General features: G+C 39.7%; 2 protein-coding genes across 4 annotated transcripts in view; one reads left to right on the top strand and one right to left on the bottom strand.

Annotated features, from left to right (window-relative positions):
* Positions 1 to 241: 241 nt before the first annotated feature.
* On the bottom strand, positions 242 to 4945 carry rabepk (Rab9 effector protein with kelch motifs). Of its 3 annotated transcripts, none has more exons than XM_033646514.2 (8): positions 4742 to 4945; positions 4283 to 4337; positions 4040 to 4194; positions 3387 to 3542; positions 2883 to 3047; positions 993 to 1142; positions 675 to 824; positions 242 to 509 (listed from the first exon to the last, which is right to left on the bottom strand). In XM_033646514.2, exons 2-8 carry the CDS (start codon positions 4333 to 4335, stop codon positions 283 to 285), a joined length of 1056 nt encoding a protein of 351 aa, XP_033502405.1. In that variant the 5' UTR covers positions 4336 to 4337; positions 4742 to 4945; the 3' UTR covers positions 242 to 282. The 3 variants fall into 3 exon arrangements, with proteins under 3 accessions (XP_033502405.1, XP_033502404.1, XP_033502406.1); XM_033646513.2 differs by having other exon boundaries at positions 4772 to 4945; XM_033646515.2 differs by lacking the exon at positions 4742 to 4945 and adding an exon at positions 4584 to 4735.
* A 157-nt stretch (positions 4946 to 5102) lies between these two features.
* The window catches only part of rgs3a (regulator of G protein signaling 3a), a 205048-nt gene continuing 183120 nt past the window's right edge, over positions 5103 to 27030 (top strand). Inside the window, exons 1-4 of the mRNA XM_033646286.2 lie at positions 5103 to 5206; positions 5890 to 5950; positions 15431 to 15558; positions 25547 to 25597. Coding sequence (XP_033502177.1) covers positions 15480 to 15558; positions 25547 to 25597 — 130 coding nt within the window. The 5' untranslated portion in view covers positions 5103 to 5206; positions 5890 to 5950; positions 15431 to 15479. The remainder of the gene's footprint in view (positions 5207 to 5889; positions 5951 to 15430; positions 15559 to 25546; positions 25598 to 27030) is intronic.

Genomic DNA, 27030 nt, shown 5'->3' with positions numbered 1-27030 from the left:
CTAAAAATTTTGATAAAAGAAATTTATTATATTAGGATAAACCCCTTGAGATGCATCATCTTGTTTTCAACGGGTCCCAAAATACTGGTATCCAATATTCAAATCACCCAGATTTATGCTTCAGAACTCTAGTAAAGTTGCTTATTAATGTTCATTTCACTATCATAAGTACATGTTCAAAAAAAACCCCCAACTGATCCAGTTTCGGGTTTTTTAAATAAAATAACAAATACAAGTAGTACTTCACAAACATTTTATTACAACTAAATGACTATTTCAACATCAAGACACCACAGTCACAATACAGTCATTATGAATGACACCCTGAGTGTCCATTCCTCCAAATACAAAGGCTAGATTTATTGTCTCTGAGCCTGCTGGGCTGTTGGCTTGTTCCTCTTCTCCATTCCCCTCACCACGCACCTTCCATGGCAATAAACACATAGAATGGTCCAGGCGGTTGGGTGGCATATCCCCTTCAAACTTCATGAGGACCCACCTACTTTTATCTACAAACAGGAAGTATAACACAAAAGTTTGTTACACTTTCATTATGAACTGAATTGCACCACAGCAGTCATTGAGTCATAGATGTAGTAATAAAGTGTTTCATATGACATTAAGTATGAATATTCTGTCACATACTGCTAGGGCAGTTCTGAAAAGATACATACCTGTGTTGAATCTGTACATGGAGTTGCCGGCTCCATCTGCAGTCATCCCCCCAAAAATGTAGATGCTCTTGCCCAGCACCAGGGCTGAGTGGGCTGCTACTCCTGGTGGAATGTCTCCTTTAGCCTGCACCTTCTCCCACTTCATGCTGCCTTTAAACAGTAGACACATGGTTTTATTTCAAACAAAGCAAGCTTGGCATTCCCAAGTTCTAAGGCTTCACATTTTCATGCAGTATGATGATCTGAGATAGATGCAGCTGGGAAATAGATCAATTTGGATCCTCTTATTATGATTCAGGAGAGTTCAGGCTTACTTACTTGTGTCAAGAGAGAACATATCCTTGTAGAATTTTTCTCCAGCCATTCCTCCATGAATGTAGATCTTTGAACCCACTGCAACGACAACGTGGCCGTGTCTGGCCGGCGGGTTTCTGCCTTGTGTTTCTGGCTGGGACCAGGTGGAGGACACTGGGGACATAAAAAGGTAAAAGCTATCACATATTTAGTTATTGCTGACATCATGACATGCAGCAAGCTGAGGGTGGCGGACGCCAACAGACTCAACAAACTGTTGTGGGAACGGAGTGTGACTCTCTGATGGTGGTGTCGGAGAGGAGGATGCTGTCTAATCGATGAACTATCTTGGACAATGTCTCACACCCACTCCACCATGTGCTGGTCAGGCACAAGAGTACTTTCAGTGGGAGACTCATACCACCAAGATGTACCACTGAGCGCCACAGGAAATCATTCCTGCCTGTGGCCATCAAACTGTACAACTCCTCCCTCTGAGTGGCCCTGAGACTTTTTCACACACACTGCAATAATCCAATATAACTTGTGCAATAACCCCATTCACCCTGACACAATATATATATATATATACATATATATATATATATATACACACACATATATATTTACGTTTATGTTTGTTAATAATTCCTCTTTATTTAACTATATATTTGTAAATACTATTGTTTAAATTTCTTATATTTTCACGAATCTTTCCTCTCTTGCAAGGAGCACCTGTAACATAAATAATTTCCCCTCGGGGATCAATAAAGTATTTCTGATTCTGATTCTGATGTCAGAATAAACTAAGGAACAATGCATTGCATGGTATTTCAAATGTCAATTTGGTTGACATTCGTTGTGAACGATAACTGGAGGTTTAATAAGGAGTCACATAGCAAAAAGTAAAGCTTACATTCACTCTTTTCTTCCCCAACAACTCTAATCTATGGATCTGCTCATAGGGTATGCATTCCAGTTCTTTAAACTGAGGATAACCACATCCAAATTTTTATTGGCGGAAAAGTGCAGGAGTTTCTAAAAAAGATTGAGAATGGATTCATTACATCAAGTGTCCTGGAAAACAATGCCAGTGAGCGTTCACACACAAAAACACAGGGTCCTGTAACAGACAACTAAATGAACTGCTGCCACTATTAATTACAGTGATAGATTACAATATATGCTGTGAAAAAGCCTCTAATTATATCATTTATCAATAACTGTTTTAATTGAACTAGATCAAAAACTATGTTACTTTTTCTTATCAAATTATTTTGGTATAATTTCTTTGGTATTGATGCTCATTTTGTAATTTTTGAAATCAGAAATATTTCTAATCATCTTACAGACCGGATGCTTACAGTGTGAAATTAATTTTCAAAGCCTCCTGCACCCACATAGGTACTAAATTCTTCTTCTTCATTAGACCTCAACTGAAGTTGAGAGCAGTTATGCCAGATGTGTGCAACAAAAGTAAGAGGGCATTCAGAGAGATGTCAATCAAGCACAGTCACAAGGCTTTTCTCATTTCACATTATACATCTTTTATTCCTTTCCTTGCCTCCTTCACTCATGTCTTAGCCCTCCCTACCTGAGGTGCAAGCAGAGGAAGCAAGAAAGAGACACAAGGAGAGAGGAGTTGAGGCAACAGGAATTTAACAAAACACATATGTGCTTGCCTGGCACAGCTGCATCACCTGCGGTGTGTCACGCTGGTCACGCTACAAAATGGCCACTAAGACTGACTGATTATGACTATATTATATGTCCAGGATCATCCAATTAAAAAATAATTTCCTCTGAGGGCCTGTGGGGCAAAGTGCCTCAGTGTTTGTGGTAAAATCTTGTACAAAGATTTAGTGGATGTTGGAGATACAATTACTTTAAGCAGGTGGTTAGTTCAGCACAAACCTGTGTCAAAGACATGAAGTTTGGGGTCTGAGACAGGTGCAGCTCCTGCTTCCCCACCAGAAAAGACATACAGTTTGTCCTCTATGCAGGCTGAGTTGCCATGGTATGTCCTGGGACTGGGGGGGCTGCCATTCACCGATACATTCTTCCACTGAGACCCACTGTCTGGACACACATGTAAAGAGTGGATCATACTCAGTTAACAGAAACCTATGGTCACATACTGTTCAATCACTGTCTGGCCATAACACAGTAAAGAAATTGGTTACAACACATTTAAAAACCAAGTGGCATTGTTGCCTGAGTAGACTCTTCATCTCCATCTGAAATGTGACAAACATGTCTGATGAAAAGAGTCTGCAAGCAAACACTACAGCAGATGATTTTATACACTGAATCAGTATCTCCTCTTTGAGCGAGGTTGTGTTAATCTGTGAAATCACCATTGAGCTATGCTGCTAATGAACATTACAGAGTACTGGGTGAACTTAAATTGGGATTTACCTTGTAGCTGCATATTCTGGATACTATTGTGATTGCCAGTCTGCTGTGCCCCTCCAAACACCCACAGGCTCTGAGGGCAGCTCTCTGGCACAAAGCTGCAGTGTTCATACCGTGACTTGAAACCTCTCCACTCTGGGATGTCCCATTCATGATTGTCTGGTGGAGTCAGAAAGGACAAAAATGCACAGAAACTCCTATGATATGAATACGAAGAGAACACGCTAATGGCACTGCCAAGCACATACCAAATAATGAATGTGTTTCACCCATGCAGTGCCATGAGAAATGACACAGTACAAAATGCTTGACCCCCTGATATTAACTTTAGGTCATGGTTAAAAAGTACTTTAACAAATTCAGCACAAAATATTAAACATTTTTACAACCTTACACTTAATGTAAATGTCACAATTCAGTGTTGATTGGGATTTCATGACTAATAGATTACACACTGATCACTTGTGATGTCTGAAACAAGTCCTCAAACAACTGATGGTATCTACAAAAGCCCAGATATGGCTGAAATGTACCTGCAGTCAAATCAGTGCAAGTACTTCAATATTTTTTCTTGTATGTTTTTGGTGAACAGCTTGTAAAACAGTTATGCAGATGCAATATTCCTGCCTATAGTTTTTTTTGCAGATATTTTTTACCTAGATCTATGATATGGGAATCTGACAAAGTGCCGCTGGGGTTGGCTCCTCCAACAATACAGACTCTTCCTTTTCCTCCATCTGCAGATGGGATAAATGTGCAGGTGTGACCCACACTAACACCTGGAGCATCTCCCCTGGGCATCAAAGAATACCTGTTGACAACAAAACAATTTCAGCAAGGTAAAAAGAAAGTAAGCTCCTTACATCACAAGAGCATATATCTGATGTGAATTTACTCACCACAATCCCTCTTTGGGCTTATCTAGGGGGTCAAGTACTGGGAGAAACTCCATGTCTGTCAAGGATACATGAACGAACGTGTAGTTATTGTCTTTTTACTCTTCTCTTGTCAGGGATCAATCTGTAACATTGTCAGCGGTGATCCTGTACAATAGCAAATAGCGCTGCACTCCTAGTCTTGATCAAAATTATTGTTTTTGCTCTTTATGATTGTACTAAGTTTCTATAAGCTGATGGTATCCACAGAAGCCCTTACGTGAAATCTAACGTTAGCTACAATCAAAGCAACGGGAATAATTACGTTTTCATAGCCCCTTTCATAAACGACTAGTGACCAGTGCCTTATCAAACACAGTCAAGTGATATCAGTAAAATATAACTAAATTCAACAACAACGTCACTGAGTTTTTTGGAACACAGTGAGAGCCATCAAGTTGCTAACGTTGCTTGCTAACTCACTTGCGTGTGAAGAACTTCCTCCCCACTAACCTGTACTTCCGGGTGTGACTAGTTAGTTAACGTTATCCGTGTCATTTAACTGAAGTCGATATTCATTGGCACAACTTTCTAATATCCACACAATGATAGTGGTTATAATTGTTACATGAGACAACAGAGTTAGCGTAAATATGACTCCCAACCATGGCACAGCTCTACGTTCAAATTTACGTTGGAAACGTTGGTTGATACACGTTCCAAACTTAGTTGCCATGGTAGCCTGAGGCGCATGCGCAGTTCGCTTAGGCTGTTCAACAGCTTCTGGCATCGTGCCACCGCAAAGTTTCTAATGCATATATCATTGAATTACCGTTGATGTGAATTCCACGCAGGGTTAGCAAGTACGCATTTGCTCGATAAGGCAGTTAAAACAGTATCTTCACTTGTCATCTGACCTGAAAACTATTTTCTACTTCAACTTAAAAGGTAGGTTATATGAGTGACAGCAGTGCCACACGTTTTTTGTATTGATAATTCGAGGCACAGAGCTAGCTTACTATCTTTTTTCCCCTCTTAAATACAAGTCGACGTTTAAAAAGCCCAGCAGAATAATTGACAAGCAATTACGGCTGTTTTTAAGTTATTTCGGGATACCAGTAACTCTTGGCTGGAACAAAAATGACTAATTTCAGTGTCAGGCTACACAGTAAAATATTTTAACCCATCACTAAATTCTTAATTAGTTCAGCCAAACCAAGATGGCGGCAGGTAGAGACATTATAAATAAATCGAAAGGTGCATTATCATTTAGCCTAATTAGTTTATACTTCAATACGACAATAATGATAAACATTTGTATTTTTTTTGCTTTACAGCTTCAGACGAGGGAAAAGTTTGTCCATAACGGCTGCCATCTTTGTTTTATTTAATAAGATGAAATGATATAAAACTAAATCCCGAGGGAATTTGTTGTGCAGCAGTTTCAGTACAAAGTAGGTTAGAGTTCACCAACATGGGAAACTTGGGTTTAGTTTAGAGAATATCTTTACTGTGCAGAAGAGTCTTTGAAGCATCTTGAAATGCCTTTAAAACTTAATTAGTATTTATCAGACCACCTGTGTGCGTGTATTTGTGTTTGTGTGTATGTGTGTGTGTGTGTGTTTTTGCAGGTGCTTAACAAGGTCTGTGATCCAAATGACTCAAAAGTTCAAGAACAGCTTTGGAAACCAGGTAAACGTCTTCATTTTGCAGCCGATGATTAATTTGTCAACTCAAATAATACAATATGATCAATATGACACATCCACGCACATCCCTCCAAAATCACCAAAGGGTCTAGTCAGACACACTGAAAGGAGCAGTGAGTAGGATTTAGGGGCATCTAACATTGAGGACTGCAGATTGCAATCAGCTGAAACTTCTCAAGTGTGAACTCCCTGTTAGGATTCCTTTAGTGTTCAGTGTTGAGGAGATTTTTACTGGGAGCTGATTTAGCCACAGAGGTCTCTTCCACTCCAAAACAAACAGACCACATGATTAAAAACAGTAAAAACACTGAATAAAGCAGTTTCATGTTACAAATCAGTGTTTCTCTGATACTGTTCAGCTGAGCAGAGACGAGCTGCTAGCACAGCACCTGCTTATGTGTGCTCACCTTTTTCCTATGATAATTTAAGATCCAGGCGTTCGTGAGGTTTTTACCAAGAGCTGTATTATACATGGAGGTCTCTTTGTCTCCAGAAGAAATGGACCCGTTAATTCAAAAGGGTGAAAACATTGAGTAAAGCAGTTTCATGTAAAAAAAAAAAAAAGAAAAGTGTTTTGCCGATGCTTCTCGTCGTGTAGGGGTTTCTAATTATGGTGGCTGACATGAAAAAGTGCGAATGGCCCTTTCTACAACCATTTTTTTGTTTGCCTGTTCTGAACTGTTTTTGGAACATGGCAGTGTGTGGATGAGGACCCACTTCCCACATAGATATAAATAGCTAATTCTAAGGTAACAAAATCACGATGACTGTTATTTTAAGTTGATTATACACTAAAGATAACATACTGTTATATTTAATTTCTGTCAGTACATGCCCCTAAATCCTAAACACTGGACCTTTAAACATATAATTTAACATTACAAGCTATATTTCACTCTTTGTTACCGTGGCATTTTGTTAGATGTTATGGACTTTTACTTGTGTGTGTGTGTTATTGTATTCATCCAGTTTGGAGTAGTTTAAGAGTAAAACTCACCTCTGTACTTACCTCTCACCTGTTTCTCTGCTCTCATTGTTATTAGTGATTTATAGGATAAAGTGCTGTTTGCGGGACTTTACTGTAATTATGTACAGTATGTTGTGTTTAACTTTACAGCATGTGACTAGTTGAACATGACAAAGCAACTGTAGAAATAACAGGCTCCGCACAGTCCTGTTTGTAGGATTAAGTGTCATAGTGCAGACAGATGTCTCGATCCCTTTAAATTAACATTTGTACGCAACATAATGATTTCCACATCCCCTACATCATCAGTAGAATTTGTGCTTAAAACAATCCTATATGAAGTTGGCAGTCATGCAATGATAGATAATGGTGGGGTAATGAAACAATATTAAACATGAAGCAGCTAAGCCCACATCAACATTTGAGTAGATGTACAAACAACGTATAACATTATAGTAAGAAGCCTGAGATAAGCTGAGATTTTTAAGCAGCTCCTTAATACATTATGTATTGATTAAATTCATCAGAGATATATTTGAATGTATATTGCCACATTTTAAATAAGCTGACATATAAAATGCATGTATTGTATCCATTTTATTTGCAGTTGCAACCCAAAGTAGATGTTTTTTACCTATCTATGTGGGGCTTCTACCATTCTGAGGTGTAGAAGTAGGTACAATGTAATAATTTGTTGTGCATTGAACTGACAGTGCACACTACAAATTGTATTTCACAATATGCCCAGTAGGATGCGCCATTGTCTTTTTTTTCAAAACTTTAAGATGCACTAAATGTTGTTTTGACTGCCTCAGGATTATTATATTATTAACTTGTATGTTTCAGTAGGTTATTTCTGATGTGTTTTTGTTTTAATGTAGCCTAATATACTGAAATGTGGACAAAAGATCAAATACTTACTGAAATGACTTAACAGTCTTTAAAGATGTCATCAACACAAGACAAATGCATGTTGTTTCATACATTTATTTAAGAAGTAATGTTTTTTAATGTGAGAAGCTACTTTTCTATTAGCATAAATACACGTTTTTTTTTTCTAAAATGTATTTAATTTGCCTTCAGTAGGGTTTTCTTTCAATTACTGCATAAAAAAAAGTTGTGTAATATTAAGGCAGGAAAAGAGAGCTACAATAAGCATGATGATGTACCTAGAATCAGATACACTAAATGGAATATGGGACGATGAAGATTTAATCTGTAATTGGAATATACATTAACAAATTCACATACCATCAAAGCTTCCTGCACAGTCAGCAGTGTTGCAGATATAGCGGGAGCAGAGTGAACAAATGTGGATCAGTTAAGTCCTCTGTAGACACTTTCACCTCCTTAACAAATGAATGAATGACTACGTGAGCTACTTTCTGACTTGTGGGATGTTTCATCTCTAAAAATAGCAAAACACACATCTTTCTGGATGATTTGTCCTCCGCACCTTTTGTACTGACTTCAGTAAAACTCATCTTCACTTGTGCACAGATTTGTGCCGAATAGGCGTGTTATTCTGAGCGTAATGGAAAATAGTTTAGTGCAGCTGTAAAGAATAAAATACAGATAGGAAATTTGTAAAAAAAAAAAAAAAAAAAAGGTTGGCAGGCTGAAAATTGGTTCCACATTTTAGCAATGATAAGTGATTGCCATTCAGTGTGCTCTTTTACATTCACCGAAAGGGCAGGGTAAAGATTTTCTGAAAGAGCCACTCCTGGCAGCTGGAGGTATAAAATAGGAGAAAGATGATTTGTCCTTTTAAGTTTGTTTATGCCTCAAAACACAGTTGGTTGATGGCTGTGGTCGTAAGCACAAACAACCTCCTCACATGCTGGCATTTCCTTTCAGTAACCTTAAAGCCACAGTGTGTAGGAATTTCTCCCATCTAATGCTGAAATCATATATTGCATTCAAACAGATGGCACACTCTAGCGCCTCACTGTTTCAAACACGTATTGCAACAACTGTAGCCACTGTGTATCAAAAAGCTATGGCTGTGTTTACAATGTAGGACTGTTGGGGCGGATGTAAATTGAAACAAACCAATCACGTCTTGTCCTTTGACAACTGACAAGTGGCTCAACCTCACACACCTCATCCCTCTCCTCGCATTACTGCGCCGCTAACAGCTGTTAGTGGCCAGTGGCACTACTGTCGCATAACAAAGTCCCACTCTTTGAGCATAATGCAGGTATGCATGTATTATGCAGCATCACGGGAGACGGAATCCTCGTCACCAAGAAAGTGCAAAAGGGAATCAAAAAGGCAGCGTGACCGGCGAATTAAAAAAACAAGGGTCAGCACTGGGGTTGCCTTTCCCAGGTGGAGAGAGCTGCTGAAGGAGAAAGGTAATACAATCACAGGCCAGCGCTAACAGCGGCTAACAGCGGCTAACAGCGGCGCAGTGATGCGAGGAGAGGGATGAGGCTGTTAGCGACTGGCCGCTAACAGCGGCTAACAGCCAACAGCAGCGCTGGCCTGTGATTGCATTACCATTCTCCCTCAGCAGCTCTCTCTACCTGGGAAAGGCTACCCCGATGTGGGCCTTCATGTTTTTTAATTCGCCGGTCACGCTGCCTTCTCTATTCCCTTTTGCGCTTTCTTGGCGACAAGGATTCCGTCTCCCATGATGCTGCATATGCATGATCCTGCATTATGCTCAAAGAGTGGGACTTTGTTTCAAATTTGCCAGGGTAGTAGCGAAGTGCCTCTTGCTCCTCTCCTTCGGCTCCTCAGTCACGCAGTGCTGGCCTGGCTCTCAACGAAAACGCCGAAGGCAGTGCTGTATGTCCCTTGCTGGTCGGTGTATTCTCAAGATGGCGAAACGTAATGGAACCCCACAGACGACTTACCCGCACAATGTACAAACAAATCCGAAATTCTCCTTTTATGAGAATAAGTCAGATTATTGGTGGAGGTAATAGTACACCAGTGATGACATATTTATGAATGCAGACATCAATTTTTGCCAATAAACAACTGAAAATGTTACACAATGTCCCTTTAAAGGGATACTTTGCTGATTTTCAACCAGCTTTTAATCAAAACAATAATGGTAATATCTGTAAATGAATTGTGGCAAACTTTCCTGCATCTAACTGGTGCTTAGATATCCCACCTCACTGGCCCGCGAAATTCAGGCGGATGACGTAATTTACATAATCCACCAGAGTTTTGCAGGCTCTTGGGCTATTGCTTGAACTACAGGCTGTACTTCTGCATATTCATATTGCCCACCACCCATGCTGCCGTTACGCACACAAAGACTATAGAACCAGATCCAGAGATAGACCTGCCCCTCTCTTTCTCTCAAACTTGGACCGAAATCTGATCAAACAGTAAAACTATGCAGTGCTGATTGAATATAATATTACTGTGTTGCCCTTTTTTTGCCTACAATGTTTTTAGAAACATATTTTAATGCCATTGTTAGCTGTAGTAGTGAGAGTTTGTGAACAGGAAGTGGGCACCATACTGTTTCCTGCATAGTGAAAATGGAGGCCAAAAAATACCCCAAATCAAACGATAAAACTAGGCAGCACCGATCAAATATAAACCATGATTCTGTCACTGAGTTGCCTATTGTTCACCTCAAATGTCTTCAGACACATGTATTGGCTTGCTGTTTAACTGTTATACAAGATCATTTATTGGCAGCCGGCTGCCATTGTTTCAGATGGATGTGTTCGCATTACGTCACCCACCAGCAAGAGCATTTATTGGTCTAGTGCGGTGCAGTGCATTCTGGTGGTTGAAGTTGTTCTTCCTCTTGAGCAAAATGTACGTTTTCTCTGTTTTGTCTGTTTCTGTAGCACCAATTTCCAAAGTATGTGTGTGTTTCTACTGCATAGACAGCCTTGTTTTAGCCTTGATGTTTAAAAGGCCCTCTTTCCAGCAGTGAAATACTTTCAGACCTCAAATAACCTTGCCATGTTGCTTGTCTTGATTACTGTTTGGCCATCAGATCAGGGGTCTAGTTTAGAAATGTTCTGCATTTCTTCTAACTTGTGCCTGTGGCTGCAAAAATAACTGTACTGGAGTAAAAAGTGCAGCCTACATAAGCATTTTTCTCCATATCCTGCTGAATATTCTCCAAAGACATTTACGAAGGACTCCACATAGACACTCCGACACCTGGAGCAAAGTGTGTTGAACTACCATTTTGAATACTGACTCTCACACTGACACATCAAACAAACAGGACAGGAACACTGAGAATGCAGCAAGCTATATTGCTCTATATGGACCCAAGGGATTTACAGCATCATCGTGGCGCTGTCTGTGAGCCTGACCCCTTCAAGCCGTTCCTGAGCCTCATAAAAGCACTATGTCATCCTGAAATGAATAACAGATTCATGGGTTTATTGGATGAAGAGATTGCATATTCAGAAAGTAAGACATGGTTCAAGGCAGGAAACAAAATGCTGCTCAAAGAAATTTAGGTGTCAGAAATGATTAATGAGCAATATCCCCTCATTGGTGCCAAAGGTGGTAGGAAATGGGCTGGAGAATAAGCACACCTTTAGCATTAGAGCTTATGTGAGAGGAGACAACAATATTTTTGAAAACAAACTATTCTACTACTGACCACTACTGCTCTACAGACAATGTCCCCTTTTCAACATGATAAACATTTAACATTTAACCCCCCTAACCCTGTAAGAAATTGGCTCTATGCCCATCGTACTTTGTAGACTTTCAACAAAAGATATCATTTCTTTTGTAAAATTGGTAGGGCCGAGACTAATGATTATTTTATAGTTGCGTTATTGCTTTTATGATTTTTCCTTCATCATTTAAATTGATCTCTGTGTGTTTTGTGTTGTTTTATAGTTATTGTAATTTTGATCATACAGCACTTTCATCAATTGTTGTTTTTAAGTGTGCTTTATAAAGAACTTCAGATTGGATTTTACTTTTTGATGATTTTTCAATTAATCATATAAAAAAAAAAACATGAGAAGTGCCTGTCAAAAAGGATCCCAGGGTGATGCCCTCAGATTGCTTGTTTTATCTGACTGCTTATAACAAAACAAAGATTTCTGTTGATCAGCTACAATTAATCTTCAAAACATTTGAGCTGCAAAACTTCCTTCACAATACTTATCAAATATTTACTGACTTGCTTTATTTGAATCTCCTTTTCATTCCACAATTTCTTTTCAATAGTCATTTCAACGTCTGTTTAATCTCTAATTTTATTGCCTTTATTTTTAGTTCATCTATAATTAAGCATTTGTTCTGCACCTAGTCTGCCAGTGTCTTACATCCTGATCTCTTTTGATTGTTACCAGTTGTGTATTTAACAGACTTATATGTAGTGTGTCAGTTACTTAATTGATTAAGCAGCCATGCGCTTCAGTGTGCTACCAGCAGGTGCTCGGCTGTCCCCTGAGGCAATCTGGACATCTCTCTGCACACAGCCGTCTCTCTTCTCTCTTTACAGTTTACCCCCAGTCAAAACTGCACAGTCATCCCCAATCTTCCACCTCAAATTGAAAACTCATCTCTCAGAGGAACTTGTCCCGCTCCCTCCTATTTATCTTTACTATCTTAATTAAGTCTCCCTCGCCTCTACCTTCCTCTTGCAGTCGCACCTGATATTGCCCCCTCCTTACACTTCCCTGCCGTGCACAAACTGTATGTCTTTACATTGCACTTCCATATCATGGCTGATGCTATTAGAGATATAGGGATTTTTGCTACATGTATCATGTGGTCGAAACCACAGGGCACTTGTTGCTTGTGATGTTGGCCATTCGGGCCAAATCTGTCCATCCAACCAAAGTATTTGCCCCCCTGTGGAGGTTTCGTGTTTATGGTTTGCATCAAAACTTTACTTAATTTTTAATAAATCAATTGTAGATGACCTCGTAACATCTAATAATCAGTTCCCCCACGTGTGCTGCAGTTTGCTCCAGGCTGTTTGTCTGATTGTGTGCGGATAACTTGCCAATGAAATATCATCTCTTGTAGTGAAACATACCACATATGTTTGCATTCCAAGTATTATTTTTGCAAAATGGGTGTAAACATAACCTGTTTTGACTTATTTAGTCTGGAAGAAGATGAAATCTCTCCTCAGATACTGTAAGAAAAACAAAACATATAGAAAACATAAGCATGTGCTTGTAAAACTTGCTTTTTTATCGGGCTGGGTGACAGTAATATAGTGGAAACATTTGGGAGTATAGAAAGTTATTATTGGAAAGGAGTTGTGTGACTTTGATTTGTTTTAATGGACTGGAAACATAAGAAATTGGACGGACTTTGCATTAAAAAGTATGTATTTTGTGTCTCTGTAGAGGAATGACATATGGAAGTCCAGTTCTGTGCCTGAACACAGACCATGCCAAGCCACAGTAGCATTATCTGCCCAGTTTCCCCTTCAGGGAAGCAAAGTATGAGTTTCAGTAAACTCCTTTGTTTTCCTTTCACTATAACTGATAAGAGCCAAATGAATCAGGGGCTTTTTGCGGAGGGACAAAATGAGAGGAAAAAGGAAAAGGATTATGACTTTTCAAAAGTCCCTAGGAAGGGACAAGAGGCAGGAGAAAGAGATAATTGTAGATATGTTTGTGTCAGCCCAAAATAGGTTATCTGAGTACATGCTATTGTGAGCATGCCGTGTGCACAATACTTGTGATTTGAATTTGGACACTGTGTGTGGTAAGCAGTACGCAATCCAGCCACCAGAATATTTTCATCTCCCTTAAATAAAGCTTGATTTGTGTGCTTTCTTGGTGGGTGGGCAGTGCGGTAATCAGGATTAGCAGAGAAGTTCATCTCTGGGTTACTGGTACACTGCCACTGGGCGAGACGTCAAAATAATGTGCTGCAGCTATTGCCGTTGTGTCACATTTCACCCAGAGGTGTGTTAAGTCACGCTGTAAAGTAATCTGGATTATTGCCACACAACCACAACACTGGCTTAGTTGTATTTATTTTACAGTACTTAGTCGCTGGTGATTTAATCTGTGTATTAAAAACATGTTTTTGTCTTTTGTCTCTCTGTTTGCTCTGAAGGACAACTTTTGTTCACATTATTTTTTCCTTGCTGGTTTAATTTGATATGGCACCAGCCTTTTTTTCAACTTCACACCTAATATTTTTTTAACTAAAAGAGTCTTTAATGTGTAAGAAGATATATTATATGTTATTTTAAGGCATTTACTTTTATTGCCAGAGCAGCCGTGAGAGACGTTATTTTCCTCTGTGAACCACCAGATCAATCCTTGAACACCTAGCAGGCGTTGTTAAATTAACCTTGGGCTCTCACATTTTATTTATACTCTTGTCTGTGTACATTTGTCAAATGAGTGTAAATCCATCTGACAGCTGCCAAGTACAGCTGAAGCAGTGACCGTACAGTGAACGTAGCTCATATTCTCTTTGGTCGGCTCCAAATTGTTCTAAACAAACCAGCCCTCTCTGTAACGATGCTGTTTGACCTCACATTCAAAGCCATCTCTCACCTGCATGTGGCTCATTAGTAACAACAAATAACAGGTTTATTCTGTTGATTAAACAGAAGAAAATATTCAGATGTACCCTGCAAAACAGGTTTCCGTGGGTATGCTGCATTGATTTAAAGGGACAGTTCATCCTAAAATTAAAAGGAACATTTTTTTCTCTTACCTGTAGTTCTTTTTCAATCTAGATAGTTTGGTGTAAATTGACAAGTGTTGGAGATCACTGCACAGAAGGAAGTGTGCATCTACTCATGGACAAGAGGCTTGTGCTCGTGACTTGGCGAGATGTAAACATGGCGTCCTTCTCAGCTGAGCTGTAACGTTAACAGCGGTGCTAGATGAGCTAGCAGTAGATGCAATACGGTGAAAGGGTTGGTGGCTGGCCTGTGGATTATCATGAGTAACTGGGTCATGATTTCTGGAGAGAGACATTGCTTTGTGTGTCATCTAGTTTCAGCATATTCTAAAGAAGGCAGACATCTCTACGGCTGATATCGCCAACATTCGGCAACTCACACCAAAACAATCTAGACTCAAAAAACTAGCACTACACATAAGAAAAATATGTATTTTTTGATTTTGGGGTCACTGTCCCCTTTATGACTATTTTTGCTGCCCAATGGATAGACGGCCATAACTAAATTAATAATGATGCTATTACTGTATGTCCTTTAAAGCTACATTTAGTCCACTTTTAGGGCAGATAATTAAAGAATCCTGGCCAGAGGCGACACCACTTGTGTAAATGAGGAAGCTGTGGAGTGACAGTGGTACAGGATATAGAACGATAGTGTTTGAACCTTTGTGCACATTGTGCATATGCATATTTAATGACATTATGGGTTATAAAATGTATCTGTTCCTTCACCTATTGTGCAGATTGAAACAAATGTAATTGCCAGCTATAGTAACAGTCACATCCTACAGCTGGCTGAAGCATGAAGTGTACACAGTGACACACACACACACACACATGCACAACAAAGAGGCATCACGTTTCTTCTCTTCTCTGTAGTTGCTGAAACCATCTCGTCTGCACTGGCAGCTAGCATGCTCTCTTCAAGATGACCTGTCTCAGAGTCTACCTGAGGAAGCCCCCTTCTAACTCACCTGAGACATCGTCCTTCCTCCTCAGTACCCATGGTAAGGTTTATTCCTTTTTAATTTTTTTTATTTTATTTTTTGTCGAGAAAAAGACTTAAGTTTTAGACTGTGGTATGTGATGGTGAAGAGGTTTTTGTCATGCATCCAGAACAGTGTCAACCAAAAAGTACAAAAGAGTGTCCGTCTGTCTCTGTTAAATCGTCATAGTGACAGTGAAGGAATCCAAGCTATATGCAGGATTGTGCCACAAAGGTCTGCCAGTACAGACACCGGATCCTGCAGCGTGTCTAACATGAGGAGCATATTACTCATGCAGCAAGAAGTGGGCTCAGATGTAGCAACAAGTCCCATGGTCTGGTAATGAGGCTGCCCCCCCTTGGTGACACCCTGAATCATTTATAGAGGGTGTTAGCCAGACCGGAGGAGGGTGCAACTGCACTGTTTACTGTAGGACTAAAGCCTCATCCATTATCCAGTATTTACCTGTCCACACGGATGAATATGGATAAGGTATTACAGGGGTGCGGTTATAGTTGTGGGGCTGGCTTTTGTAGTTTATGCCTGTGATGCATGTGTGGGTGTGTCAGGAAGAGGTCTGGGAGGAATTCTGACTGCGGCTGACTTTAAAGGCCTATTTGGAGGATTAATTTCCACACAGCTTTGTTGTAAAACATCAGAGAAATTAATATTTTATTGTGAAATGCCATGTAGTTACAGTACAAACAATGATTGCTTTAATGTGCGTGAGAACGGGTGATATTTGAAATGATGGGAAGACAATAGGTTATTTTTATATTTAGTTTACTAAGGGAGATGCACCCTAGAGCTGGGCTTGTCTTTTTGTAGCACTGGCCCAGAGAAGGAACCCTTCCATCAGTCAAGCATTGTGCTTTCATGTTTATGTACGATGAGTAGCTCACCTCCAAATGCCTCTTTACCAAGCTCTCTGCGCTTGTTTTTGTGTATAATTTCATTGTCATAGTTGTGTGGCTTCTCAACATATCCCATCAGTGTGTGGGAATAGAAAACAGGGGTTGATGGAGGTACGCAGAGTAGCATTTTGGAAACTTTTAACTGCACTGGGTTCTTCCAGATCTGACCCATATGGCACAAATGAGCCTTTTGGGTGCACCAAAATTTGTTTGGACACCCTTCTTCCCTCTTCACAATAATATGCCTGACCTATGCAGTCTTTAAAAGAGAGATCACAAGCTTTTCTCTGTGGACCACTCTGAATGATTTGTGGCATCTCTGTGTGGTCCATTTTAACAAGCCTTGCTCGGCATGCCTGACATCTAAAACAATCAAGTTTATACTTTGATATCTGATATGTGGCGTCATGCTATGCACAATCCTCCCACTTGGGGACTCGCTGAGTTCATTCTAATGGTGTGCCCTTTCAGAACTGGGTCAAACCTTGCCATGAGCTTGACTTTTTGAGAAAGCTTCTGTTGTTTGGTAAAGTGTGTCTGTGGTCACCCTCAGGGAAAGATTTGTCACTGCCAAAGAGTGAATTACAGCCACCAACCTGGTCAGGACCTAATGTTTTCACCTCCCTGAGGGCATTTGTAGCTTATCTGCAGTATAGTTTTCCCTACTACAAATTGAACCTGCAGTATAAAGTGTTGTCAATTCTTTATGTTCATGTTTTCCATCATTGTCGTAACTGAAAACACTTTATACATTCAATATTTTGCAGCAGAATACCTCATTGATGTACTGTAAATGTGCAGGTGATTGCAACTTCTGCTATCGATTTCCAGCGATTTGTCTCATCACTAAAGACTGTTCTGTAACGCAAACAACAACCCAATCAAACAAAAAAGACATCTAAACAACTTTGCAAACATACACATGCACACACTGAGGCTAGTAACATCTAGGACACAATTGTTTTTTTCTTTGCAGCCTAATAGTAAGAGAAAATGGCCCAGTTTGCTGCTTGGAAATTTAAAGTGACTTGACAAGTTTTGATGTGTAACTACTGACTGGAGTGGGTTGAGCTAAGTTTCTTCTTTGTTCAGCTTTTGTGTCTTTTGCTACCTTTTGTTTGACAGTCATGCTCACACTGCAGAGTTGATTACTGCACCACTGACTGGAGTCTGAGGCAATGCCTGAGTCAGGCAGTGAAAAGTTAGAGACGAAGGGTGGGAGGGGAGAGAAGATAAGAGCGAAAGATGAGACTTTGGAGAATAGAGAAACACTGAAAGAATAAAGAGGGTTTGTCAGATTTTAAGATAAAGGGCCCCCTATCTTACACCCTGTGTAAAGTGGCGCTCAGCACAGTATAACTGTCACCGCAAGTATCAGACCAGCAAGGATGTCATTTTCATGGTCAGCGCCCACGTACCAAATGTACTTGTGCCGATCTGTGCACCCATGAGGGGTCTCAGGTGTGGTCAGGCACATTGTTAGCATATTGCCATTTTGAGGCAGTAGAAAGCAATTGTGCCATTAAATGATGGCAATGGTAATGAATTAACCTAGAAATCAGAGATTTCACTGCAATGAAGACTAGAGATGCTTCTATGGTAAATGACATGGAAAAAAGGCAAATCTGGCCTCTTTTAAGGTACTGGCTCCAAAACTAGAGGTAATAATGTTAGTAAAAGAGTAAAGATCATTTGGTTAAAAAGTGTCAAACATAGTGTGGATTCCAATAGCTCCAGACGTCACATTTTAAGAGGAGTTGAGGAGCTGGCAAATCTAACGGAGTGACAACAAATAAACAAATAGACACCTTTATTTTCAAATTAAGGGTTTGTGAATCTTTAAATGAACGATTTTGATTTTTTACAAGTAGTTTGTCAGAGATGGATGTTCTTTAAACAATCACCACAAGCTCTCAAACTATTCTACCTGTTGACTTTAACCCCTCCGTTAAGTGCAACACACACCGCCGCCGTACGCCGCGCGTCAAAACGCCCGCCTCCATTATATTCTATGAACCAACCCACACTGGTGCCGGCTGACGCGCCGCGCCGCTCTGCTTCAGCCCACTGCTCTATTTCCAGCATGGCCGGCGCTCATGGCGGCGCTGCGAGAAAAGACTTTTATGTACGTCTCGTCTCGTAGGATCAACTCCGGTTGTTTCAAATTTTTAATAAGATGACTTTGATAAGAAACTCACTCGTGAAATTCAAGTTGTTGTTGCCTCAAAGTTTTTCCTCTTCTTCTTCTGTTACTAGCAGTTGGCAACCGTTGGCAACTAGTGTAGGTACAGCCACCTAGAGGGCTGGGGTGGGAAATACATGTTGACGGTGCCGCTGCACACCGCTGCCAGTGTGTGTTGGGGGGCAGCCCTTGACGGCCACAGCGCCGCGCCGGCGGCGGTGTGTGTTGCACTTTACTGTGCATATAACAATTTTTCCAACAAAAAGACTGTGTCAATGTTTAGTATCTTTGTGTTCACCTCATTTGTATTTTTATTCCATATTTCCTTCCTGTGCACAGATCAATTATCTCGTTTCCCCTCTTCAGAATGGATAAGTCTGCCAAGGGTTGTGTGTAATTGATGGAAGTTCCTTGTCGTCATGATTAAAGTGCACAGAGCATTTCAGATTATGAAATATTAAACACAGGCCAAGGCCTTTTAGAAATATGAAATGTGCAGTCTTCCAGATACTCAATTCCCCCAGACTGTTCTCTTTGGAGCCATCAAACAATGCCCTGCTGTTCTGTCTGTCAAGGTATACTGGTATCTGACATTTAGGTGTTTTCCTACAGATTCAATGGCCACAATAAATTTGATTTACTCCTCCGATTAGGTAATGCAGCAAGAGCCTCGTCTCACTGGTTTTGGCAGCTAATACGGAGGAAGGTGAGTTTTGGAAAGTTATATAACAAGCCCTTTAAAAGAAATTCAGTGAGGAAACGAGAGGACACCTTGTATGTCTCTCATCTAATCTGCTCTTTGTTCCCCCTCGGATCAAATGGGATGAATTGGCGCTCGCCCCAGATGAAAACTTTGAATCCTATACACAGCAGTTTCCCAACTTTTCAAAATTGCTCCCGTTCTCACAGAAAATGTTACAGAACACGGATTAACTTCGTCTCTTTTCTTGCTCCTTTCTGCTGATAATGGCTACTTTAGCTGTCGCATAAAGACCAACAGTGTCCCCTGGCTCAGCCCTAATAGATGCGCAGGTTTTCAAATGTAAATGTGACAGAGAAGCAGCAAAGCCTATTAAAGCAGAGAGAGGGGGTGGGAGGACCTAGAGTACGGCCTTTTCGTCCTTTTTTGGAGGAATTTAATTGAAGATTGATTTATTTTGTGATTACATTCTGTACTTTTTTAGAAAATATAAAAAGACTGTTCATTCCATTCCTGATTGTGTCCTGTGGAAAAAATGCAAGGACACCCTTAAGAAAGAGAAGGACATGACCTGGGTGTCCTGTTTTAGTTATGGCCCTGGGTTGTTATCAGCATCATGAATAGAGCCTCAAAGGTACATGGTAATGTAGCATTATCTTGATTGACAGCGTCAGTGTCAGGTCCCCTGTTGCAATGACAAAGTAGGACATTTCAAACATTTTGTTGTAAGATTGTGGCAAAATGGATGCTACTACTTTTCATGTCTGGACATCTGGACAAACTTTTTTATGTGACACACCGCTAAATGACATTTGGCAACAACATATAGTATGTATGTAGTTTTTCTTTATTCGTCTGTTTACTTTTGCGTGCTTTAAAAAAATCACATTATTCAGTACCATGGTCAGAGGTGGTTTGTGTTACTGTATCTGTACAAAATTCATGGTAGATAAGTGCTGACTCAGCTGTACTCAGGTCCTGTTACTGGACAGGCAGCAGCACTTTGTGGCCTAATTGAGCTGGCACATGAACAAGGGCAGGCTCAGCAGGGAAGAAGTCAGACGGGGTGACCCACTGTCAATATTAATGTTAGTACCTTGCATCTTTTCTTCTTTTTAGCTGCTCTGTCTACTTGCTTTAATCTTTTTCTCCATGTCTTACAGCCTGTTACATACGTCTTTCTCCCCCCCATATTGATTTAACAAATTTCTCACAATTTATGAAAGGTATAGTTGGAAGTCTGAGGCGAGACGATATTAAATGGCAACTGATTTCAGTGTCAATAGAATTAAATTTGAAATAAAAACCTAAATTGGAAAGGAAAGTTGCTCATGTACACAAAGAAGAAATGGCAAAGTGTGACCTAAATGATCAACACAGGTCATCTTGGGAAATACTGGTCCTAAGGGTGGCACAATTATCATGGCCTGAAACTTGACAATAGTGATATAATTGCACTACCTATGGAAAAATTATGATAATAATATCAGTGCTTTCAGTCAAATTCATCTTTAACTTTTTTTAGTGTGCATTTTGGGGAACTAAATCACACCAAAAATACAAATGTAACTAGGTGAACTGGAGAATTGTTTACATGATACAATCTTGTGTGCATAATGAACGTGATATCAATATTTTGTTTTTTAAATCTCATGGTAATAGTCAATACGGGTATGTTGCATCACCCCTAGCTCATACAAACAGCACTGAGAAAAGGAAATTAAACAAGTACGACACTACTTGATGTTGAACTTTGAGGACAGCCTCATATTAAACATTGAAATTAACTTTATTGATTCACATAAACATGAATAAAACATGAGCTGTGATGTTTTTAAGATACCCAGTTCTGGAGTTCTTACTTTATTGCACATCCGCCAACTCAGAAACCATTCACAGCTTTGTCCCAAACTGGAGAGCAATTATGTTTGTAAATTGATAGTAGGTGCTGGTGACTGTGTTTTCATAGTATAAGAGGAAGTAGAGCAAATAATTAAAGTTACACAAGGATTCAAGGACACTTATCTTTTAATTTGCAGCTCTGTGAATAGCTGGGTCTTTACAGTGCTGTGACTCTATGTTGAATGCAAACACTAGAAAATTGAGTCTCTCTGTCCTTTGTAGTCAGAGTAATACATATTTTCTTGAGCACAGTAGTTGAGTTTGTCCTTTCTTTTTTTTTTTTATATTTTCCCCATCTAATTTTCTGTCTTCTAGTATAACCTGTCTCCCGCCCCAAAGTGCTCAACACTTTATTGTTGAGGAACTCATTATTTTTTACAGTTGCTATAAAACGTCTCTTTCTAGACCCTTTATTATGCTGCACTATTTTAATTATAGACTCTCTCTCTCTGTAAAGGTTGTATGGCTGGCATCTCCCTAACACTGAAGGCTTGTTCTCCCTTGACCTTCCTCCACCTGGACAAGCCAGGCATTTTAAGTCATCTCATGCTCTAAATTTTGCCATGCACATCTGCTCCATGGCCGAGAATGGCATCTCTGCCATATTCAGCGCATGAATTCAGTGTGTTTCTGAAGAATACAAAGCAACAGATGAGTGTTGGCGAAGTTTGCTTTCGCATAAGAGCTTTAATAGATTGGCAGCAGTATATTTAAGTCAAGTCAATTTCATTTACATAGCCCCAAATCACAAGTTTGCCTCAGAGGGCAAATTTCTCAGCCATCAGGATTTGTAGAACAGGAACATCTAATGTTTTCTTAATTTCTTGTGGCAGTTGAACTTTGCTCCTTGATGGAAACGTCTCCAAATTGGGAAGTCATGCATAAATCCTATTGATTTATTCAGCGGTAGAACATTTCAGAGCACTGTGAACAGTAGCCATATATTCACACTAAATGTGTGCTGCAAGTGTATTTGCATGTGTTCTTGTGTCGTGGGTGTGATTTGAGTTGTGCATGTATTGACCCACAGTGCTGGCTTGTCTGCCAGGCCCTATTAATTCACTCCTACTCTCACAGGCTTTAACCTCTGCTTCCAAAATGTCGGCGTTCCGTTCTTACAGGCCATCTGCTTTCTAATAAGACAGCTCTCTTCTCTTCTGTGCCTCCTCATTCTTGTCTCCTTCTTTCCTTGTCTTTAAAAACCTTTGCATGTTTATCTTGTGTCTAACAACCCAAATGACTGATATTTACCCTGTGGTAATTATGTTTTTCTTTCTTTGTGTGAGCTGATGTTACAAATAAGGCTAATGCATTCATCTATTGGAGCAATGTATTGACTGTACAATCTGTGTGTATCACCTGCAGTGTTTTACGAATGAAGGAAAATCCCATTATGGGATCAATACACCACCGGGTCCTGCTGCATGTTTACTTCAAACAAGAATACATTTTCCCCATTTAAACAACACAGTAAGCATGTTTTGTCCACTTAAACAAGATGCATTTCCCAGCAATGCAGGACAGGAAGCAGGAAGAAATTGACTTAATTTGACCCGACAGTCAAGTCCTGTCAAATAGCACTCTGCACCTTGTCTTGGAATCTGGGCTTTTGAAGCATGCAATACAAAAAAGTGTTCAGATTTCATTTTTCTTTTTGTCAGTCTACCGACTCAAGGTGTTTTATTAAATGGATTCATCAGCTTTTAGTGATCTATCTACTAGGGCTGGGCGATATGGACAAAAATTCACATCTTGGTATTTACAGGCTGACTGGCGATACACAATATATATCTTTGTATTTTCTATGAAATGGGCTACATGTTTTCAATTGCAAGTCAAAGCCACATTTGAATTGTGACAAGCAGATTTATAAAAATGGACTGTGATCAAAATAAAATGCAAAGTCAGGGATTTTATTCCTATTTGAAAATATGAAGCTGCACAACAGTTACACCTCCAAAACACTAGTCGGTGGTGGGGTAAGTGCTGTTAAATTAAGTTGATTTAAAACATACCTAAAACACACATTAAACATGGCTTAACAGTGACAATTTCAAACACAAGTACACAAATCGGCTTTATTATAAAGAATTTGTCTTTTCCTGGACACAAATACAACATGCTAATGTTTTTAGCACAAGCCTATGGCATTTTCCATTGTATAAATTAGCCTAGTGACTAGCACACTTTTCCTCTACCCTGGGACAACACCAACATTAACAAAAGTAACGTTACAGAATTCGGCTCCATTACAACTCACAAGGTTCACTGACAAAACAACTGTCTTATACTGAACACGTTTTCCAAACAAATGTAACATACTAACATTATTAGCATAAGCCTATGGCATTTTACATTGTATAAATTAGCCTAGCGTCTTCTGGAGATTTCCTCTGCTCATATGAAACCAGGAAAAATCACATACAAGACTTAAAATGCTATTTTGAGGAAGCTTTACTGTCTTCACAATTGATTGTTTCTTATTTGTGAAATTAAAGTAAATAAAAGCTTCCTTTCCAGTGAGGGAAATGGTTTCAGCTTACAAAAATAGACAGGAGGTCTGTGTCACTGCAACATGTTCTGGGGAGGTGCACATCAGACTATGGCTTTAAAAAGTGTTGCTGAAGAACTTGTGAGTGAGTGAGTGGGGCGGAGCTGTGCGGAGAATGTTAGAGGGGAGAGATGCACACTGGTAAGCGTCATGTAATGCAACATGACCCTAAATTGATATAAATATGTGTTGTCTAAAGTTAGATCTTGCTTTGAAATATATTAATATATAGCACATATGGCCCACCCCTACCACCCACTGCACAAAATGCACTGCACTGTATGTTAGAAATGTTTTCTTACAGCCTTGGACTTACAATAGTCACAATGAACTTTTATTCTTTTTAAAGCTTCCCTTAAAGCTGTCAGTCTGCATTCCCTGTTATCTATGTGGTTTGGCTTATACTTGCAGTATAATACAGATTGTGTGTGTGTTTTTTTTTTTAGACTGCCTCATAATGACCTTCAAGTTTAGACATACCAGGAGGATATTTCAAACAGTGTTCTTGCTTTGTTCTTCCACCTCGGCCAGCGGCATAAAAACCATGCCAAGTTCACTGTGGGAACGACAAACATCCCTTGTACCCAAGCGCTGAAGTGCCAGCAGCGTTATCACACAACGAGGCTCCCACATTTTAGCTTTAGACTGTGCTCTTATGAGCTGGATTAATTTAGAATAGCACAAAGCCAATGTTAGCAGTGGCCATGTCAACATGGCTAACAAGTCTCCAAGAGTTTTTAGCAGCCCTAGGAGACTTAAAGGAAAGAAGAGAGGAGCAGGCAGACAGGAAGTGTGAGTGAGGGAGAGAAGAAGTGACAGATGATAGACAGTGAACAAAAACACACACACACACACGCACACACGCACGCACACACACACACACACACACACCTTAACCCATAAAGCAAGTGGTGGTTTCTGCAACCACAATGTGCTGAATACACACAGACATACACACACACACACACACACGCGCACACACACACACACACACACGTACAAAGGCTACTGGCACCCAGAGGCTATATGACCTTTTTTGGTTTGCATCTGTTGCACTTTCAAAGGTTTTCATTCATTTCCTCCGCTGCCAGTTCTCTAATATTGTCAAGTTCTGCATCATGTAAGGATCCACGTGGTATTTTATTGTTTTGATTTCTGAAAGTGAGATGAAAAGTAGTCATGGTAATTTAAAAGCTGATTTTACATTAATGCCAAAACTATGCTCTGTTATCAAATGTGATAAAAAGGAATCATTTGACATTTTGGTGGATATGATTATTTCCGTGTTGAGAGTTGGATGAGAAGACTAATAACACGCTCATATCTTTTTAAATATGAATCCACAGGCGGGAGATGATTAGCTGAGCTTAGTATAATGACTGAAAGTAGGGGGGAACTCGCTAACCTGGCTGTCTTTACAGGGGTTATGTGCTGGACTATTTCTTGTCCAGGTGCAGTGACTACCTGGATTTGTGTTGTCACTGTGGCGTTGGCAGGCAGTGTGTGGAGACTCCATTCAGTCACTGAAGCCAGGAAATAGCCAAACACATAACCATGTAAAATAAGGGTTTGAGCTAAGCTAAGCTAAGCTAAGCTAAGCTTAGCTAATTGATGCCTGGCTGCAGCTTCATATTTAACAGACAGGTATGAAACTGGTATTGATTTCTGTAGGAAAGCAAATAAGTGTATTTGCAAAAATGTCAGACCTGATAGTGATACCTGTTAACCTGTCATACATTTCCTTCTCTTGTTTTTAATAGGTCAGCTGAAGCTGTCAATCGTCCAGGAGCAAGAAGTACTTGTTGTTAGTGGTAAGTCCTATTGAGAGGTGAAGTCTCTCCCCCTCCAGTGTCCCCAATGGGATCTTATTTTAGAGAAATACGTATGGTAGTCAGTGATGAGAGACAAATAATTTCCTGTTTGACTTGTGCCATTAATTAAACTATGTTTGTCAATTTAAAAGATAATTTCTCAAGTCAACAAAGTCACAGTTCATTTCAGGTGTGTCTTAGTACCATTTAGTTTTGTGTGAAACCCCTCGGTGAACTACATCTCTGCTAGTTAGATGTGTTCCACTTACGAATTAAACGTTGTTTTACCTGACGTGTTTCATCCAGCTACTCACGGTCTTTTTAACAGCTGGTAAGCAAAAGAATGAGCAAGACATGTTGCTTGTCTGAGTACATCCCGGTATCATACACACAGACATCATAGCTTTAATGAGAGACGAAGTTATGACGTCCCTTAAACGACTTGTGTAGTCTTTCAGTTACATATTTTCACAGTTTTATACCGCAAGAGTTGTACGACCAACTACAATTTTCTTGACTTGTAAAATTATCTTTTAAATTGATAAACATCTTATGTGTAATTCATGACACAATTCAAACAGGATAAAACAATCTTTGTCTCTTGCCATTAACTATAGGTCATATTTTTTCCGATATAAAGTCCCATGGTGGTCTACTTGACTTTGCCTCTCCATTAAAGGCTGTTCATACAGACAGACGTTGCTGTGGAGAAACACTTTGTACCTTGTTCATTTTAATAAAAGCACTATGTGCCTGCTTGGGGCTGTTGAAATATTTAAAATTATATGGCCAAGGCCACTTTATTTGTATAGCATGTATGATTTGCGAACATACGAAGGAAAATATTGAATGGCACAGTGCAGAGCACCTGTCAAATCACAACAGCCGACCATTAGCGGGAAAAGGCGTAGGTAGGTGGGAAGGGAGCTGGGCACATTAATCCCACGAAAGTGGTTGTTTATTTTGGTCTCCCAGCAACCAAAGCCATGCACGCTTCTACTTTTGTTTGTGATTCTCCATCTCCTCTCTCAGGTCTTTTGTGTCACTGTCATTTCTCTGAGTGAATGGCCATTTACTCATCAGATGCCATACTAGATGTTTTTCTCAGTGTTTTTTCTCGTCCACTCTCATCTGTAGCATGACACATTTAATGAAATATCTAAATATCAGTTTTTTTCCACTTCAATTTACATACACGAGGGGAACAGAATATTAAATACACCTCTTGAGATAATGAAACTTGAGATTTTACATTTGTCATCAGTCTGATGTCATCAAAAATAGTGATTTTATATTAAGCTGACATTTTGGTCTTATCTTGTATTATCAGAAATACCCAAAGACCAAAACACTTGTCTGCATATCCTCCTATGTCTTTGTTCATGTGGATTTTAGCCCCATGTGGAAGCTTTCAAAGCCCTGTCATGTATTCT

The sequence above is a fragment of the Epinephelus lanceolatus genome, chromosome 19 (genome assembly GCF_041903045.1).
Source record: "Epinephelus lanceolatus isolate andai-2023 chromosome 19, ASM4190304v1, whole genome shotgun sequence".
Lineage (NCBI taxonomy): Eukaryota > Metazoa > Chordata > Actinopteri > Perciformes > Serranidae > Epinephelus > Epinephelus lanceolatus.
This window is presented reverse-complemented; position numbering and strand designations above follow the sequence as displayed.

What these genes read in the sequence shown, in the direction of transcription:
- rabepk (XM_033646514.2), bottom strand. Translation starts at nt 4,335, where the DNA reads ATGGAGTTTCTCCCAGTACTTGACCCCCTAGATAAGCCCAAAGAGGGA. An exon ending in AAGCCCAAAGAGGGATTGTG is followed by an intron (nt 4,195 to 4,282) that starts GTGAGTAAATTC and finishes TGTTGTCAACAG; the next exon opens with GTATTCTTTGATGCCCAGGG. An exon ending in TATGTTCTCTCTTGACACAA is followed by an intron (nt 825 to 992) that starts GTAAGTAAGCCT and finishes TACTGTTTAAAG; the next exon opens with GCAGCATGAAGTGGGAGAAG.